The sequence below is a fragment of the Batrachochytrium dendrobatidis genome (genome assembly GCF_000203795.2).
Source record: "Batrachochytrium dendrobatidis JAM81 unplaced genomic scaffold BATDEscaffold_3, whole genome shotgun sequence".
In the NCBI taxonomy this organism is placed as follows: domain Eukaryota; kingdom Fungi; phylum Chytridiomycota; class Chytridiomycetes; order Rhizophydiales; genus Batrachochytrium; species Batrachochytrium dendrobatidis.
Window position 1 is genome coordinate 335,279 of NW_006281101.1, and position 19,894 is coordinate 355,172.

Here is a 19,894-nt window from a genome sequence, read left to right on the forward strand (position 1 = left end):
ACTAAACAATTGGGTTAACACATGATGGTTCATTCGGAATGCAAGTTGAATCCATTAGTGGTCATTGATACCATCAAGTGTATTGGCAAATACACAATGGTTTGTAATGGTAAATTGATTTCAAACACATCACCGCTTATTTATCACTGGATACATATTTGAAAGTATCCAATATTACTTGATACTGAATGTCCAAGTGTCTGCTCAGAGTTGCTCACAATATTGACGATATTACAACAACATGCTGATTCAAATTTGGAAAAAGTAACATTGGCTTGTTTAATCTTGAATTACTGAAATCAAATGGTTTACAATGATCCGATCATGTCAAATATAACCGATTGCAATTATTTTGGAATCATGTCAGATTATGACAATCTGTTCGAGTTGTTTGAGCCAATACAGTGTGATGGAGTGATGGAAATACTCGAAATACACACAATACAACTCTTGCAGCAGTGTATGAAACTATCAAGCATGGCATGACATGACATGACATGAAGGGTGTGGATTAGACTTGATAACAATGTGTACAATTTGGACTTTTAAATTCGGAAATAGCAGCTCTGTTCCAACATCACATTGATTGTGAATGTCGATGTTGTTTAACCTTGTACAAATGACCATTTCACATGCAACTTTAGCCTGATATTGAGTATTTTCAAATGAATGCAAGCTTGCGACACTCGCTTGACTCGTTTGGCTCGGATTCTGGTTGATATTTACGATATCGATGCAAAGTTACATTCCAGAATGAACGTGTATAATCTGATGTGGTCAATCGTTTGGTTTCATTTTTATCAGTCATTGACACCAGTGATTGCATTGATTGCAAATAGTAGTCCAAGTAATCATGCATAAACAAACACCAGATAGTCACTGATAAACTGATAGTATCCAATGTATACATGACACATTGTATAGTTACATTTAATTGCCAGCAATGTGTGATTGGATTACTCGAGTCATCAAATAGTTTTCAAGAACAATCAAGTCATGTCCAATAAACTGTCTGATGTGCAGGTGATTTGGCATTGGTCCGTTGGTCCATTAGTACGATTGTTGGTTGGCAATTCAGACTTGCAAATGATAATTGATTATTGATTGTTGCATTGGTGTCCATATGTGTCCATATGTGACTCATTGTATACGGAACAGGACTGACAAGTGTGTCTGAATTGATGACAGATGATACAGCCTATCCAACAAAAAGTAATACATTGATCGTGTTTGCATAGAAATAAGCTTTATAACTTCCACTTCTGAATGTATGAGAATCAACTTTCAAACAACGGATACGTCCAATGACTCTTGCAAATGCATTGATGGAGTGTTGTTGAATAATTCGAGTGTTTACAAATCAGCATCACTGGAAATAGTTACTGTTATTCAGACAGTCAGTTGTCCAGACATTACAGTTGTAATATTACACATTTTCCATTGTTGCTGGATACCAATATGCCTACATTTAAAGATGAATGCTACCAACAAAATATTCCATTAGAACTGCAACTGTTGCTTCAAGATCATGGACATATCGTTGTAAATCGTTTCAAATATCAGTCCATTACCCCATTTTAAACCAATCCATCAATCTCCGATTCGGCTCGCTCAATACTCTCCAGCAACTTGCATTCCATTCCTACAACGACTTGTTCATCGTATCCATGTTTACAGCGTTTGTTGTTTTGACTGCGATTTGCATCAACCCAGAATAATGGAATTTACCATTTCCTTTGTAGAATCTGTCCATAATGTCTGTTTTAATGTAGTTTTTGACTGTTTTTCGATACAAAAGTCGACAACCATTGCTTTATCATCGACTTGACCGCAGTTTGATGAGTTGACAGCACAATCGCATATACACAGGATATGAAATATCAAATCCAAAAGAATCATGGATCGTTGGAGTTGATTGCAGTGACGGTTCTTTTTACTAGTATCGTCAATTTGAATACTAAATAAAAAAACATGAGTGTAATTTTATATCCTACATACTTGTGTAATCTAATTTCAAGTAATCATTTCAACTTAATCAGTAGACGATTGACTGCAAACATCAACCCGCCACTCATCAATGAATTTCCTGGTTTTTTCGTCAAGGAATCCATCCGACCACATATCATCACCATCCAATTCCTTCAATTCATTTTCGTCAATCCATCCGTAATCAAGAGCATGTTCACGAGCCAACAACGCATGAAATGATAAACAGCGCATGTAGGGACGTTCTGAATTTAAAAAATGAAGTTCTCCATCAAAATCATTAAAACAAGTCTTGTCTTTAAAATCAACGTCACCAATCTGATAGTTGGGGAACTCTTCCTTCATGGCTTTGTCGAGTTTTCCTGCTTTTCAATTCATTGTCAATGATTTTGCATCAAATCGAACCTGACTGCTTGTCAAAGAGAAGAACAAAGCGGTCCGAGTCAAATGCCTCTTCATAATTTTAAGCAGAACCAGAATGTTTTTTCCAGAATTGATACTCGACAATCCAAAGTCACGCACATGTCGATGCCAATGCTTTTGGAATAGATGAGAGCAATTGAGGTACTTTAAAGGAACTTTTACTCCAAGCATATGACAGCATGCATCTTGAGGGAGGGTCGTAGATGCTGGAGGTATCATTTCATAATGAATCAAGCACTTGAAACAAATATCATGGTTGTCAGATTCATAGCTCTTGGGTTTCGACAAGCTAAAGTCGTCCTTTGCCTTTTTTTCTGAAGCCTGTTATTTTCTCTGATTTCGAGCGTCAATTCTCTGATGGCAAGTACAATATCAGGAGTGGCAGTAAAACTTCCACTTGTGTTATTGTAGATGATGGGACAAGTTGAGTTGGGGAAGCAGCAGAAACTCCTGTAATGGTGATGAAGAGCGGATGCTCTCCAGTATTTTGAGCTGGGACTGGGTCGTATGGCTACAAAGTTTCACCACCATCAGTCAGTGAGAGCGAAAGGCGAGCAGCGTCATAAGAGCCAAGTCGGGTGACAACTCCTTTTTTACTTCCTTGATAAACGGATAAACATTTGTGCAGTCTTCAGTAGAGACTTTGACAGCATTGTTTGGCTTGAGCTTCACCTAAAGTTTTGTCATTTTTGTGGAATAAAACTAAAGATACGAATGACAAAATGTAACAAATTTATATGAAAAACTATATTTACTATTCAAATTATTTGAAATTGAGCCAAAATTTGTATGAATTTTCCTACAAACTTTAAATAAAACGGTATTATTTGGTGCTCTTTTTATACTACTCATTTCATTGCTGCTGTTTGAGATTCTGTCATGCCAAGTCTTGGGTTTCAGTTTGTAGTCAAGACATTCTGAACTTGACAAAGTGTTTAGTGTTTCCACTCTTTACACTTTTTACACTGTAGATTTGTATTTATCAGACTCTGGACTCGAACAAGCCATTGCAAAGTGGATATGTGACAACCTCGTAAAGTCACCAACACTCGGACAAAGTGATGTTGGTAGTGCTCGAATGGACTTTTACCAGGCACACATTTGTCAGCCAACTATTTCAAGCATCTTGAAATGGAACAACACATACAGAAAGCTCACTCTTGTAAGCGACTGATGAATTGGCAAGAAAGTTTGTCAAGTATTGAAAACATTCGCACAATAGAGTCAAATATTTGGATTGCAATGGACGAGTTGGGTTTAAACTTGGTGATTGTACAATGTATGGCTACACAAACAGAGGTGAAAGAGTACAGTCCAAAAACAACATTTCAGTTCAAAACTATAGTCTAATAGTGTGTGTTTTATATGACGATCAATATGTTGGGAGATTGATCAAGGCAGCAGTGAATGCTGTAATATTAACTTGTTAAACAATGACATGCAACATTCCCAAACGGTTCCAAACGGTCACTTTATTCTAGACAACATTCCATTCCACAAAACAACTCTAATTAGACATGGTTTACCAACTATTCAACAAACAGCGCGAGGTTTGGAACTACACTATACAGCATCATACTGTCCATTCTTGAACCCTGCTGACAATTACTTTGGTGTTTGGAATGACTGTGTGTGCTGAGCCATTCCAGACACCAAACAACTTGTAGCTTCAATAAAACAAATAATCCATTTCCAACAACAACAACAACAATGAATATGTAACGATTGTTTATTCCAAGACAATCATTACAAGATCAATACAGAAAAATATTTGATTTTACGTGAATACGACTGTAAAATAAACTTGGGTGTTGAACCACAAGATTATATCATGCAAGCAAACCATACGAGTGTATTTTGGCAGTGCTACAAGTTTGTTGACCAACTCATGTATGGCGATATCAGCACAAACTTGATTGATCCAACAGCCATGTATACACATTGTTGTCAGTTACATCGAGTGTTTGTTCAATAGGTCGATTCAAATGGGTTGCATATAACTGACTAATCCAGCATTCATACATTGTCAAACAACCATAATGCACAATACCACCAGGTGTGCAATCACACCTGCACTGATCAGTCATTGCACAGTATGCATCGGTCAATGTCAAACATATGTGTGTATGCAACTAAATTGCAGTCCATGACACATTCACACGATCCAACATGTCAAATCATGCATCATGAGTCCGAGATTGATCAAAAACCTGATCACGGTAAACACAGCATGTTGTTGCATATCAGACTCGATATATCGAGTGACAGTTGCACACTTGCTGATGGTGTACAGCGTATCAGTCACAATACATGCACGGTATTGCATTGCAGTCATTGGATGATAACTGGTTGCAATGTGATACCGATCGACATACATCAGCATGGTGTGATGTGACCATAATCATGGTGGAATGTGTTGGAGTTGACAATCGATATACAATGCACATGACTGGAACATATGCATTTGAATGTGGTTTGGTTGGTGTCAGGTTGATCATGCAATCGCATCGGTGCAACGAGTGAGTGAGCTGATGGCGATCTGAACCCATCTCAACAACAAGGAGTTGACAGTTGTGGATTTGCATGCATTCAATATGTGTAGCACACAGTTGTTGATTGTTGACTGTGTATGCAGGTCAAGTCATCACCAATCACTAACCAGATCCAGTGCATACATGATCATTACTAGAATGACTGCCAAACATATTCGCATCCGAAAGTTGATTGTGAGTTGGTGGTTTGCAAGTACTACATAGTAGTATGCTGTTGATGCATCCAATATTTGATTTGGACTAGTAAGTTGTTTCTACCAGATTGATGAATATACAATATTGTGCTAGAAAGTCTTGCATAATATATTCATTATTTGGTATAACCATATATTATACGATCACCAAACTCATCCATTGCAGTCCACATGTTTGGCTCAACTGCTTTGATGCTGCCAATCAAACCATAGTTTTAAATACCAGTTGAAATCATCAACCAAATGCGAATCAAGTAATCAACTCGAGACCGGCTATGAAAGCTAAAAAACCAGTGAAAGAGTCCAAGAACAAGAACAAGACAATAGTGCAATGACCATTATCAATTCGAATGATCTCATGTCGCATCAGACCATTGAAAATGCAGGTTTAAATGCGGTTTTATCCAGATCTGTACCAAGTTTCATTAAACAACCATGACAACTCTGATTGGTATGGTAAATACTCAATATCAACTTTCATTCCAATGTCTAAAACACCAAAAAATACAAAAACCTGACAAGTTTAAAAACACTTGCAATATTCCATCCATGACAAAACCAGTTCAATTTAAAAAATGGTTTGAAACTTGCATATTTCACTCGACTAAATAAAAAGTTTACATGTGTTGATTGAAATAAATTTAAACAATAATGTACAAGATAGTTATGCAAACATTGTATTTATTCAAACATGATCTGATGGTGCAATTAATCATACATTCAGAAACATTTACAACCCATTTCAATTCATGGTAACACTCCAAGAATTGATTGTTGCTCCTTTTATCTGTATAGCAAGATCTGACTTGAAAATGAGACTAACAAAAAACTGTTCCGTCTTGGTTGTCACTGGGAACTTTTTCACAATTGCTTCGGATCCAGAAATACTATTTGTAAGTATATTACCATCCGAATCAAGCGTACTCAAAAGCGATTCCACATTGCCATCCGCATCTGTGACATACAGTCCTAAAAAGTCGCTATAAAGTTGTGATTCAAGCGTGACATCAATTTTAGTGGTGATGTTGGATCCAACTGGTGCAGTATAGTATGATCGGATCTCAGTCTCTATTTCAGGACTGTATTGTACTCCGTCGCCAATAACCCATTTACCATTGACCGAGTTCCATCCTTGTGACTTTTTGGTAAATGGTGAGTTGTATACTCCAACCGATTTACTGGTACCATTAAACACCCATTTGACACCATGTTCAAGTTTAAAATGGTCTTGTTGTTTTGGAGTGCGACTGATGTGCTTGTACGTTTTGAGAACCTGTTTGCCGTTGTTTTGGCCAATGATACTGACCCGAGTATTACCAAGATCGTTGATTACAGATGCCAGTTTGAACGAGTGTTGACTTTTTATGTTGCTTTTAAACTTGGCAACTGAAAGTGATTTGCCAGTGTCATCAACAACCGACAGTTGATTGATTCCTTGAACTTCTACATCAATGGTTACATCGCTGCTAGTGGTGTTATAGTTGGTAAGTTCAGAAACAAAGTGAAGATTGTTCAGTCCAGTTCTGACACCCAATGTTTTAAGCTGATCGGCAATACGGTCAAATTGAGAATTTTCAGTGGATCCAGGCAGTATATCCGTCAAACGGGGTCGTACAATGTATTCAGTTATGGCACCGGTATCTTCAACCAGTTGACCTTTTTGTTTTCCATTACGTACAATCTGTCCAACTCCGACTGTAAGAATGTTGGCATAGCTTCGACCAGCTGTTTCGTCGAACAGTTCTTGGTAATACGGCATTGGCTTAAAATCGATGGGATTGAGCAAAAGAAGTTCTGGATCAAGCGAAGACATGTCAGCACCACCACCTCCAGTCGTTCCATCTTCACCAAAAACATGGCCAGTTTCGGACGACTGAATAGACGCTGAAAACAGATCGCATGCTGAGTAGCATACAGCATCAGTGAATATACCAACAGGTTTGAGATAGGCTTGGCCATACAAGTTTGACTGATTATACGAAGTTCTGTTACAATTCACAGAATACTTGCTACCAGGTGGAGTCTTGTACCATGCTGGACCAGAAGTGTCAACAAAGTACGTGCCATTAACCAGAGTATTGTATGCGACAGAACTCATCAAGTATCTCATTGGCATCGGTTGAAAATCAGGTTTGAAAAGTTGTGGAATGGCATTGGCAAGATCGCCACTACCACCTGAGTTTGCACGAAGATCAAATATAACAGCATTGGTGTCTTTAAGTACAGTGCTCAGAAGTTTATGGATTTCACGAACAGCCTCTGTATCTGCTGGTGCACCAGTTTTAAGGTTTGTTGGCATAAAACTGTCCAATTTAATAATACCAAGATTCTTGGACTCGGGTTTCCAGATTGCCCAGCTGATGGTAGACACGCTGGCGTTTTGGTACTTGAAAGTATGGTTTTGTGATGGCTGTTCAAGTAAAATTTGACCAGTCTTTTGCTCTTTATGGTCATGCTCGGATATCATTGATGGAGTCTTGACTTCTTCCCAAGTCTTCAACTGACGTTTGACTCCGGTATCAGGTGCATCAGTGTCAATTATACTGTTCGTGTCGGCAGGCTGAGGTGTTCCAGGTAGAGTTTTTCCAGAAATTTTGGCATACAATTGGCTAGTAATGTTCCAGCATGACGAATCAAAATAAACCACCCACGGAGCTTCAATGTCGTACACTTTTCCAGTATCTTTTGATTTGAGCCGATATTTGATTGTATCAGTTTCTGGCAAAAGAGTAAAGGAACCAGGACGAGACGTCATGTACTTAAGAGCACCATGCTGACCACCATAATCATTAGATCCACGTGTTTTGTCCTGGTTCAAGTTCCGATAGTCAACAAACGTCATACCATCAACAAGAAGTAATTCGTCGCCAACTTTGATTTGGTCATAGTCCTTTCCAAAAAAAGCACGCAGACTTTTATCGCCGGTGTGAGTTTGAAAAACAACAGTTGGTTTCTTGACCATATCTGCATCGCCCTCGATAAATCTGAAAAAAAGACCAGTTGTGGCACGGAAACAAGAATATGGTCCAGATGGCTCAAAACGAGTATGATAGTCACGCATGCGAATAAACGCACTCAAGAGTTCAGTCTGCATCTCAGTATCAGTAAGATTGGATGCATCCAGTTTTGCACGCAGTTTCTTGATGATCGGGAAGGGATCGGCACGCTCACCATAGTGTTTGATTTTAGATTCATAGTTGGGCCACAATTTCAAACCATTTTCAACATTGGTCAGCACGACGTTTCGTTGTTCGTCAGTGTATGGCATAAAAACAAATCTGCCAGCGTCACGGTGTTCCTTGATAAAGGCCCATTTAGGCATGGATTCTATAATGTACGTCAATTAGTACAGTTTTGAACGATTGCACAATCCAAACATTGATAAACCCAACATAAAATAGACTGATCAACAGATTTGCATACCAGATTTATTTCCTTGAGCATTGACAACGAACGCAACAGAAGCAATGGCTAGTAGTGAAAATTTCATCCTGGCTGCACTATACTATTGAAATGTATTTCGCAAGCGTATCAATACTATACGGATTGAGTTGTTGATTTGTAGCAGTCTGATGATGTTTGATAGTGGCTGACGACTCATTTTTATACCTTGATGGTCTTGACTGGCAATACTAATGCTTGATATTCTTGCATCCATATGCTATGCTTTGCTTTTATTAAAATGCTTGATATCGAGCAAGATAACGAAATCGAGGTATATATTTAGAACAAATAAAGCAACGAATTTGTAGATTAACCAATTTATCCATATTATCACACATGCCATATCAATTGTATTTTACTATCCAACACAACATCCAACTCAAACTACTGTGAATCCAGTTCAATCAATATGATGATTAATGGTGTATTGACATTTGTCAATTATGCCAGTCCATGTATCAAATATACAGAACATATTGGCTTGTCAATAGATAGTCGCTTGTCAGCTGCAGCATTGCCAATATTTATGCTCATTCAGTCTTGGGTCTGGCGTGTGGTGCTTACATAGGTCTGTTCAGCATTTCAACCATTGCAATTGCACAGCTTGCATGCTAATGGATTGCTTGTATACCACCATGGCTGTGTATGTTATATGCCAGCTATGTCGAATAATTGAACGTAACAAAATGTGCTGTATTTATCCATACACTATCCAATCATCATAATTTGCTTTTTAGTAAATGGTTGTCAAGTATCTTGCTCGATTCTGCCGCTTGATCTGTATTTTTTGAACTGGTTGCTTGATCATATCTGTTATTTTGGGTTGATGAGTGTCAACCCTATGAGTTCTGTTTGGTCAGGGCTATCATACGATTGATTTGCTGTTTGTGAGCAATGTGTTTGGATGGCAATAATGGTGTTTAAAACAGCCATTGTATAACATGTATTGACTCGAAAGTAAAATGGATCCACAAACTGTCTGGCATGTATTAGGTTTCCTTTGCGCAATATGTTGAACAGTTTGAGTTTGATTCCCGGTTGTTTCAAATTGGCAAGTATAAGGCAGCCAATGCTCAGATCATAACTGGACACAGCATAAATCCAAGTGTCGAATACAGCTTAAAAAGATTCCATTTTAAATGATTATGCAGCATCAAGATCTACACTATGCATGGCTTGATCAGCTACTCCTAAACCTGAATAGCTATCGTATCTTTGATTGCATTACCAATGTCATGGACACCATACTCTTGAGTCATGTCAACATTCATGAATAATCATATATGCTGTATAACACTGGATTACTATCGACTGAAACAACTTTTATACTCTGTTGTTGTACACAGTCTATTCTACTGAGTAATAATACTGTAAACATGCTAAACAAGATCCGACATCTAGTCAGAGATGAACCCATGACCGCCGAGAAGCTTTCAAATGGTCACATGACATGTCCGAATTTGAAGACAATTAAATTTTAACACTTTGACCAACCATCAACGAATCGCATATGCTCAAGCAGGGAAGATCTACTGGTGGTATAACAGGAAGAAACAATTCATCTCATCCTACTCGTACAGATGCAGCACACGATCATGCAGTCTCCATTTCCAGTCTCTCGACTGTAGCCAAAGTGGATCCCCGCTTGGCCTCTCTTTATCCATTCACTCTCAACATGTACTCCACTCCTCCCAAAGACGAGCTTTCTCTTTATGAATTTGAAACCTATGCTTTGGACCGTCTGAGAGTCTTACGAGCAATTGAAACCGCTCATTTGCGCTTTAAACACATTGGTGATGTCGCTGCTGTCAAATACATTGACCCTGTGCTTACGTCCCATCTCGATCTTAAGCGCAACACTCTACTCAATACAGTGGGACCATCAGTTCTTTATGAACAGCGCCGAAAAGATCATATCAGTCATTTTATTTTGCGTATGGCTTATTGTCGCACAGAAGATCTACGCCAATGGTTCATCAAACAAGAAATGGCATTGTTCAAATATAGGTTTGGCATTGAGCAGCAAGTAGACAGGGATGCATTTATTCATCTTTCAAATCTGGATTTTACTGCAGTGTCATTTGAAGATATGTGCAAGTTACGAATGGAGACAAGTGCAGGCCATATCACCAAGCAAGAAGCCGTTCAAAAACTTGTCATGGATCTACGAGCTACGTACACAGGTCCCCATAATGCTAGCATGCAAGCCCAGCTTGCAGATATAGATACCATTCGTTCGCTCACATTCTACAGAGTTTCTTTTGAGCAAGTGTGCGAGCTTGTTGGAAAACGATCTGTATTGCTGATTCAAGGAATGGCATATGTTCCAGAGCACGAACGATCGGTACTTGTTGTGAATGCATTCAAGGACCAACTTACCGCTCATTTGATTGCTGCGGCAAAAGCATTACCTCGGCTGGATGAAGATGATCGTCTTGTGCCTATCCTCAATTCGCTTGCCAAACAATACTTGAGTAATGAGTATACACCGAGCGGAAAAGTTTCCAAAGATGTCGGTCACGAAGATATCGATGGGTTGGCGGTGCACTTTCCACCCTGTATGCAATCTCTGCACTCTTCACTTAAACAAACTTCTCATCTCAAGCATCAAGGACGATTGCAACTTGGCCTGTTTCTCAAAGGCATTGGCCTCTCGTTGGGAGAAGCACTCATCTTTTGGCGCAAATCCTTTCATCGTATGTCGGATGATGAATTTAGTAAAAAAGGTTATCTATACAATGTGCGATACAATTATGGACAGGAGGGTAAGCGTACGAATTATACCCCATACTCGTGTGTCAAAATTATTACAGGGGCTCAGCCTGGAGCTGGAGATGCTCATGGATGTCCATTCCGACACTTTTCGCAAGAAAGCTTGGGGACTATGATGCAGCGGTTGAAAGTGGATGGAGCCAACGCTCAAGAAGTGTTGCAAACTGCCAAAAATGGACATTATCAGATTGCGTGCACAAAGTTATTTGAACTGACGAGAGGACACGTTCATGCTGCAGTGAGTGCAGTCCAAAATCGAAACAAGAAAAAGGATGGGAATGATGAAGCTGAACTTGTTGGGGCTATGAACTCAATGGGATTGATTGAACCAATCGAGCATCCCAATCAATGGTTTGACTTGAGTATTGCATCTATTGGCAGAACCAAGGATGCAGATACCAAGGGGAAGATGGAACATTCTTTGACAGGAAACGCAATGAACATTGAACGATAAAAATGTGCCAATGGGCATGAAAACGAGAAATATATTTTTTAGTTGTAAAAGACTCTATTTTCATCATGTTTAATACACATTTTGATAGCATCAAGTAGACTGCATTTTGGAAACGAGAGCTTTTGGTTTGTGAAAATACACAATTGTTTTAGGTTAGCGTGACTTGTATTATCGAGAAACAATTATACGAACGCGATCACAAGAAAATGCTATAGATCTCAACTTTACTCGACAAAAACAGAATCAATCAGATTGTACACTGTGCAACTCATGAATACTCGCCAACGTAAATCTGTTTCTTTTGAAACCTTTTCATCGATCTGCAAACAGACATGCGTACAGATTGAGGTTGTTGCAACTACCGAAGCAAGAACCCAACCACACTTTTGTATGGTTAAATGGATTGTATGTAATATTATGCCAAATACATGACACATATTGATGACCATTTTTCATTTCACTGGGTGTGAACCAGGGTTATGACCAAGTGTGGATCTGTGACGATGCTAATTAAGATTGGAATAAACACGATACGACCTGCACTACAGACCAATCTCAGTAGCAACCGACGATTACAAAGAGTAAAAGTGTATTCAGCACACATATTTCTTTGAATAGTTAACAAGCAATAGATGGGAATAATTACGATTTTCTTTTCTAGATTCATCCGCTTCAACTCGGGTTATCAGCAAAAGCCAACTACACCTTCTACTCTCGCTAAACACTCCTAATCTGTTTTATCAAGATGATGGGAACAGAGACCATTCCTAAATCCACCCTTCAGCCCAAGACTACCAGCAAAACTGCTCGAAAGAGGAACAAAAACTCGACTCCGACTGCTAATGCAGATGTAGTTAAACAAGTTGTTACTACAGATATGGCCAGCACATTTGAGACTAGCGAGAAACGGAATATGGTGTTGGAGCGACTAGTCAAGGCACTCCGAAGCCAACTTCAAGCAGCAGTCGATACTCACAACGTTAGTCTCGATGCTGCAGTCTCTTGTCATTCCGACAAGAGCAACGAGATGCTGGCTGCGGATACGCTTCATCAGCTGCAATTGCGGTCCATTGTGCAGCAGAAACAAGAGGCTGCAACAAACAGACTATTTGATGCATTGGCCGATACAATTCCTGTTGGTCATCCTCAGCATCAGCTATTGCTGTTTGTCCGACAATCGGCAATGGAACATTTTGAATTACAGCAATTGATATCAAGACTTGCCTGTTCGCTTTCTACTACTTCAACTGCTGCTGACAAGGAACTTGATCAAAAGGAGAATAGTGTGGACCAGGATTCTTTACAGGGACTTCCGTTACTGGATCTTGCTTTGGAGATCATTGCCAAGCATACTCGCACAAGTGGGTCGCTTTGTACGGATGTCGCTTCCACGGACAGTTTACTTCCACCACTGCCCACCATGAATAGCATTGCGACGGCAGAGTTACCAAACACACAGCCATCCACTATTCCTCATTCAGAGGATCCCAATGTTGGAGTGTATCTGGCAACTGCTCGTAAAGTTACCTTTGATGGCAATCAGTTGCTGCTCAACAAATTACGATTACTGAAAAAAGGTCATCAGATGAAACTCGAAGCTGCAAATGCAGAGGTAATACTTGTGTACTAGATTTTAAGAGTAGCTGTGATTTCATTGAAACTTGACTGACCACTGCATTAATTTGTGTCATGTTGCTGATCACAAAATCAACCGTGTTAGGCCACTGCCTTGAACATTGCTGGAAAACAATCCATAGGCCAGCTAAGATTGGAAAAGGATCAATTGCTGAAATGCATTCATCTGGCTGACGAGACCACTGCTGGTCTCACTGCTCAAGTGCAGCAATTGACCGATATGCAAAACGAATTTGTTCATGCTGTAAGTAGCTGTTTTGTGTTTGTGATGACGCGCATCCAAGTTTGTGTTCACAACAGTGTGAACGATCCGTTACAAACTCTTTTTTAACACTTGCATTTCAGACTAAAGAGATCAATCCTCAACAAGACTCTTTGGAATCCAACAAAATGTACATGAGCGTCCTTACTCGATCCAAGGCTTTAGAAAAGCAACTGGAAACCGTGACTCAGCAATACGCTATATTACAACAACAGCTGGAGGATAATGGAGTTCAACTAAAACAATATGCTACTGTTCTTTCTGAAAAAGAGATTGATATTCGTAATCATGTAGCTCGTATACAAGAGTATCAGCGCATGTTGACGTCTTCTGAACAGATGTTGTCGACTCAACGAGCAGAAATGGATGAAATAAAAGACACAGTTGAGCGAGCAATCAGTATCGGCAAGCAGCAAGATGCCGCATTGGAAAGCAAAGACTCGATTATCCGCAAAATGGAATCGCAGGTACAATATGGGTTCTCACACTCGTTGAGTCTTTTTTACACCAGACTCTTGGTAACTGGACCTGGTAAGTCGTCTGTTTCTACCATGATCCAATCTCGGCTATTTACCAAAATATGCTTTTGTGAGTAGATATCCATAGCCTCAATCGTGATCACTGGATAGAGGACAAGGATGCTGTCGAGTGCCATGATCCAACCTGTACAAAAAAGTTTGGAGTATTTGTTCGTCGACACCATTGCAGAAAATGTGGCAATATATACTGTGCCGAGCATGTGAGCAAGCACATGAGGTTGTCCATTGCAACACTAGAATACCATCCACATGGGGTTGAAACCAAAATATGCGATATGTGTGCTGTTGATACTCAGGCAAGACGGTTCATGTTGCTTTTTTATTGAAAAACGCATAGGTTAAACTAACTACTATTGGATTGGGTTGATTATAGGAGCAATTGGAATTAAACTCTACAGATTTTGAATCACTACTAACGGCAACATCAACTCCCTCGTGTGAATGATCGGCTTACTTTGAGATTTCAATCGATTTTGATGATCCATTTTTGGCTAGTTTTGCTTTATCAAGAAATAAATTGTTTTCTGCTAATTTTCCGAGACTGCATGTCTGATGGTAGAATCTGCAACATGATTTGACTGAAATAGTTTAATTTTGTGAGTTGCAAACTCATCACACGTGACTTGAACTCACATTTTGGTTTGCATGGACAATATTTGATGTGATTCGACTTTCACGACAATGAGTGAAGCTGAAAAGGCGAGACTTGGGTCTGGCACTTCTACAACTGCAGCTGTTCATGGAGGAGCTTCAATAGATATCACAAGTGACACTGTAAATCATTGACTCTATTTTTAACTATTGACTTATAACAACCACTCATTCAATGTGTTTTTATTTTAGGCCATTGATTTGGATGATCTAGGTAATCGAGTGATTGACTGGACTCGAAAGTTTTAAAAAAATCAACACCACGTTTATGTTGATTGTTGGATTTGATGTTACAAGAATGAACATTGTAACTTTTCTGCAACTCAATCCATGCGTAGATCTTTTAACCCATTCGACTTGTTGGTTTGGGTGTAGATGACAGCGAGTATATTGCCACACATGCTCAAGAAGATCAAAAGGCGATCTTGGAAAGTCTGGAGCGTCGGAGATTGGCACGAACGCTGGCCGTACCAACAGATGATGGTCGAGTGCGACAAAAATTACGCAAGCTTGCTCAACCCATCACACTCTTTGGCGAACGAGTACGTTATCTACTCGAACTCTGAACTCAACACTTGTATTTATATATTCATGTTTTGAATAGATGGAGCTAATATTTTGTTGATCCTAGCCTGGAGAACGACGAGATCGACTTAGAGAATATTTGTCAACAAAAATGATGGAAGGCGGTGATGAGTTGGCTGCAATGTTGTCTGAAAGTGACTCGAGCGGTGATGGAGAAAGTGGTGAAGATGAAAATGCTGAAATGCAAGAGTTTTACACGTATGGATCTGAAGAGCTTGTATGTGCCAGACGTCACCTTTTAAAGTATTCCATTCCAAGGTATTTTGATAAATGTCATGCAGTAAATAGTTTACCCATAAAACGAATCTAAATGCTAACTGAAGTTTATTCATTTCTGACTAGAGCAAAAGAGCGTATAGCATTGCAACGGGCTGAGATTGATATTCCTTTTGCTCAACGTAAAAAAGCCAAGCATGAATTTTACACCTATCTAATGGTAAACTACTTTAGGTCAGATCAATATCTGCATAATCTACGTTCTTAACCATGTATCACTATTCAACGGCTATCTTAGGGATTTGAAACCAAAAGTCTACAGTTTGGTGACGAGAGACCTATGGGATACTGTACATTTGCACCCAATTCCAAAGTTCTTGCAACTGCGTCATGGAGCGGCATGGTAAAACTATGGAGCGTTCCCGATTCTGACCAGATTGGTGTGCTAAGAGGTAAACGTATTTCCAAAAACACTCACATTGTACTATTTTATTGTAGAAACTAATGTTGATATAATCAAGGACACCGTGATCGAGTAAGTGGACTAGCTTTTCATCCGCGAGCTACACTTGATCAGCCCGTCTCAGCTTTGAATCTCGTCAGTGGTGCTGTTGATGGTTCAGTGAATTTATGGTCACTGGAAAAGTAGGTCGTTTTTAGTTGCCAATCTTATCCATATATGCATCTGACATTGATTTGTATTGCATACATTACTCAGAGATACACCCATTGCCAAACTAGAGGGACACGAAATGAGAGTATCTCGAGTTGCGTTTCATCCGTCAGGTGAATATATTGGAACTGCTAGGTAACATTTTTGGAGTTTTATCTAATATTTGCAACTTTATGAGCACTACAAACCGATGATAAAATATGTATCCATCATTTTCTGATACTTTATTGAATATATAGTTTTGATACTACATGGCGACTATGGAGTGCAGAAACTCAGCAAGAACTACTGATGCAGGAAGGTCATTCACGCCAAGTGTTTGCAATTGGATTTCAAAATGACGGTGCGCTTGTAGCTACAGCGTAAGTGGCATCTTTTGACTCGAGTGGTTGCAAAACGTACATGTACAATTTCAATAGGCTTTGTTATAGCATGCATCTAAAACTATGTATTATGATTTACCAGTGGAATGGACTCGATTGGACGTGTGTGGGATCTACGTACAGGTCGATCAGTCATGGTTCTTAACGGCCATGTAAAGCCCATTCTATCACTTGATTGGGCACTCAACGGCTATCAAATGGCTACAGGGAGCGAAGACAATTCAATCCGCATATGGGATATCCGAGCTGCTGCTTCTGTTTACTCTATCCCTGCACACACAAACATTGTATCTCAAGTCAAGTACTGGCAGGCTACGGACGTGTTTGAGCATCCAGAGCTTAACGATGGGTGGTGTATTCCACAGCTGACTGGACTGATGGACTCCACCTTGGGAAAATCGAGTAAAAAACAAAACATACCTCTAAAAGAAACTTGCAAGGTGGTCAAAGATGTTGATATGGCTGATACCAAGGAGGAAGAGGGTTTGTTAGGTAAGGGATCAGATACACGCAAACACTTTCTCAATGGATCATTCTTGATATCAAGTTCATACGACGGCACATGTAAAATGTGGACAGATGGAGACTACAAACCAATCAAGTCGCTATCAGGTCTAGAAGCAAAAGTCATGTGTGCGGACATCTCAGGAGGTAAGAATTTGATTTGAATTAAAAGGCTAAATCTGTCAATGAGCTTTATATTTCCAGCTGAATTTTTTATGCAACTACAGATGGAAAGTACATTGCCACAGCATTGTATGACCGCACGTTTAAAATGTATGCCAATAGTGACGAATAAACTACAAACACTATTGGAGTACTTTAACACGAATTGGCTTTTCATTTTTCTGATAAACGAGCAGTATTTATTGCTAAATAAGCGACAAGATAAAAAAAAGTATTGTTTGTTCAGGACATGACAGGATTGGATATTAGCAATCAAAACAAGTTAATTGGGGTGCTACTAGATTAAATGGCGTATCATGTCAACAACCCGAGTCAAATCAACGTCATTGTCGCATAAATATCCGTAACAGTAATACACGTATCAGTAGCTCCAACAACATGAATCAACAAACATGGGTAGTAAATAAAAATGAAATATCAAGAAATAAGCAAAACAAGCAGCTGCTACACTATTGTCCGCCTTTTTGTAAGAATCAGACAGTTTCACAAAGCAATAAGAAGGTGGGAATCTATGGTGTACATTGGGGCATCACAATCTGAGGAGACTGCAGTGTGGATGATGAAGACATGCCACCCAACAGTGAGTCTGTATACATTTGTCCTAGTGGTTGATGCTCCTGCTGCATCATCATTTGAAACTGCCCCTGCGATGGTGCATACAGATTGTGTTGTGAATCTTGACCCATAGACTGATCCATTGGACTAAACAAAGCCGATTCCATTTCACGATGATGTTGTAAATTCTGTTGACGCAACTGCTGCTGGAGTTGGTGCTGCTTGAGTTGGTGCTGTTGACGTTGAAGAAGTAGATGTTGATGTTGAGCGCGTTGTTGCGCCTGTTGTTTTTGCAAAATATGCTGTTGAATGTGACTTGGTTGATGGGACATGTTGAGCATTGAATGCTGGCCCACCATTGAGGCGGCGGCTTGAACACCATGTGGCATTGTAAACGAGTTTTGAGTAGCTCGTGATTGATCCGAAGGAAATCGATCGTGTATATGTGGTGATGACATTGAACTATCCATGCATCCCATTGACATATCATCTGTCAACATAACTGCAGACCTAGATGACGTTGATCACATTGTAAACAATGCACAAGCAAATGGAAATAAAAAAAGGTAAATTAACGCTGTTGTTGATTTCAGATACGAGTGGCAGATGCTTACCAACAGTTGACTCCAGGAATCAGTCCAATGGCATAGAATGCATAACAAAAGTTTTTAACATTAGGACCAAGGTAAAAAAGAACATGCGATTCCACTGCATTTAACATCTGAGGTGATGTAGTGCTTGTAGTGATGGGATTAGCTCGAGAAATTGTATCCGCGACTGATACAGTAGCAGGACTCGGATGCATGGATTCAGATCTCATGATTGGAGTTGGATTGAGCGACATATTTGGACTTGGATGCAATGAATCCGACACCGAGTCAGTCGTGTCCAAGGGTGCCCAGCAACCAACAGCCATTCCACCAATACTAGGTGAAAGGGTGGTTATGGATGCAGTACTATCGATCAATGAAGATTTTGGTATTTGCCCGATACCAGAGTTAGAAGTAGATGAAACACCCAAACCGGAAAAATGATGTAATTGCTCACGAGATACTTCGCTCGAAGCAGAATGCGTAGGAACAAGATGTCGAAGTACACAATGTGGATGTTGTAAAACTGGTGAAAACCACTCTTGACCATAGTCGGCCTTGACAAGAAACACACCTTCAGAAAACTCTCCTGCATCAAATCTGGAAAAGATCACCTGGAGCATCTGTTCAATGCTTCCTTGATAGATGGGTTGCTGACAAGAAGCTATTCCACCTGGACCACCTACTGAGCCTCCAATATTCATTTGACCTACAACAAGTGGTGCCTGAGTGCAGGATAGGACTCGGCTAGTATGTAAAGAAGTCAGATCTCCCCATACGCGTCCATGCCATTGACGGCCTTCTGGACGATGCAGGTCTTTGGCGGTATGCAGCACCAAGTCAAACCGTTCACCGGTAATCACAGTCTTGGAAAGTTCAAATATCAGTGCAAAATCAGTAGGCATATTGTATACTGTATGTAAAGTAAAGTTGACTGGTCTGAACAAGTGTGGATAAAAGGAGCGGAGTTGAAGATGTGTAGTCTGGTAAATCAAGCAATTTAATTCGTATTGAAAATCAAGCAATTTGATTAGTATTGAGAATCAAGCAAGGGCTGAATGAAATTTAGAGTTTATGCATGATATTAACCAACAGATACATGTGTTTACCTATAACTGTGCCAACACTGATTAAGTGAGAGTTGTTGAAATAGACGAATGAGTTGGAAAATTAAAATGTGGAGCGGAGATGATTTTGTAAGCCTTGCGGTGATTATTTTCCAATGTAATTCATCAACGGTTTAGAAAAGTATAACAAAGCAGTTTAAATGCAGTCACGTCAAGTAACAGATTA

General features: G+C 39.6%; 7 protein-coding genes across 7 annotated transcripts; 3 read left to right on the plus strand and 4 right to left on the minus strand.

Annotated features, from left to right (window-relative positions):
* Nucleotides 1-994: 994 nt before the first annotated feature.
* BATDEDRAFT_23309 (uncharacterized protein) lies at nucleotides 995-2,331 on the minus strand (the record flags this gene model as incomplete). The annotated part of the gene is made up of 3 exons (XM_006677189.1): nucleotides 995-1,198; nucleotides 1,729-1,957; nucleotides 2,045-2,331. 3 exons carry the CDS (start codon nucleotides 2,329-2,331, stop codon nucleotides 995-997), a joined length of 720 nt encoding a protein of 239 aa, XP_006677252.1.
* A 25-nt stretch (nucleotides 2,332-2,356) lies between these two features.
* On the minus strand, nucleotides 2,357-3,090 carry BATDEDRAFT_31448 (uncharacterized protein; the record flags this gene model as incomplete). The annotated part of the gene is made up of 1 exon (XM_006677318.1): nucleotides 2,357-3,090. A coding segment is annotated over exon 1 (268 nt), but the record flags the coding sequence as incomplete, so codon positions are not given.
* Nucleotides 3,091-5,897: 2,807 nt separating this feature from the next.
* On the minus strand, nucleotides 5,898-8,645 carry BATDEDRAFT_23310 (uncharacterized protein; the record flags this gene model as incomplete). Its single annotated transcript, XM_006677190.1, has 2 exons — nucleotides 5,898-8,482; nucleotides 8,579-8,645. 2 exons carry the CDS (start codon nucleotides 8,643-8,645, stop codon nucleotides 5,898-5,900), a joined length of 2,652 nt encoding a protein of 883 aa, XP_006677253.1.
* A 1,611-nt stretch (nucleotides 8,646-10,256) lies between these two features.
* On the plus strand, nucleotides 10,257-11,600 carry BATDEDRAFT_2792 (DNA primase subunit PRI2; the record flags this gene model as incomplete). Its single annotated transcript, XM_006677033.1, has 2 exons — nucleotides 10,257-10,696; nucleotides 10,799-11,600. Coding segments are annotated over 2 exons (1,242 nt in total), but the record flags the coding sequence as incomplete, so codon positions are not given.
* A 495-nt stretch (nucleotides 11,601-12,095) lies between these two features.
* Nucleotides 12,096-14,587, plus strand: BATDEDRAFT_34547 (uncharacterized protein; the record flags this gene model as incomplete). Its single annotated transcript, XM_006677334.1, has 5 exons — nucleotides 12,096-12,230; nucleotides 12,571-13,437; nucleotides 13,546-13,704; nucleotides 13,806-14,253; nucleotides 14,319-14,587. 5 exons carry the CDS (start codon nucleotides 12,096-12,098, stop codon nucleotides 14,585-14,587), a joined length of 1,878 nt encoding a protein of 625 aa, XP_006677397.1.
* Nucleotides 14,588-15,331: 744 nt separating this feature from the next.
* On the plus strand, nucleotides 15,332-17,437 carry BATDEDRAFT_9970 (uncharacterized protein; the record flags this gene model as incomplete). Its single annotated transcript, XM_006677064.1, has 9 exons — nucleotides 15,332-15,454; nucleotides 15,544-15,755; nucleotides 15,840-15,933; nucleotides 16,012-16,165; nucleotides 16,235-16,358; nucleotides 16,432-16,521; nucleotides 16,626-16,748; nucleotides 16,852-17,089; nucleotides 17,243-17,437. Coding segments are annotated over 9 exons (1,353 nt in total), but the record flags the coding sequence as incomplete, so codon positions are not given.
* A 180-nt stretch (nucleotides 17,438-17,617) lies between these two features.
* On the minus strand, nucleotides 17,618-19,506 carry BATDEDRAFT_34548 (uncharacterized protein; the record flags this gene model as incomplete). Its single annotated transcript, XM_006677335.1, has 2 exons — nucleotides 17,618-18,521; nucleotides 18,626-19,506. The coding sequence occupies 2 exons, from the start codon at nucleotides 19,504-19,506 to the stop codon at nucleotides 17,966-17,968; spliced, it is 1,437 nt and encodes a 478-aa protein (XP_006677398.1). The 3' UTR covers nucleotides 17,618-17,965.
* Between the last annotated feature and the right edge of the window lie 388 nt (nucleotides 19,507-19,894).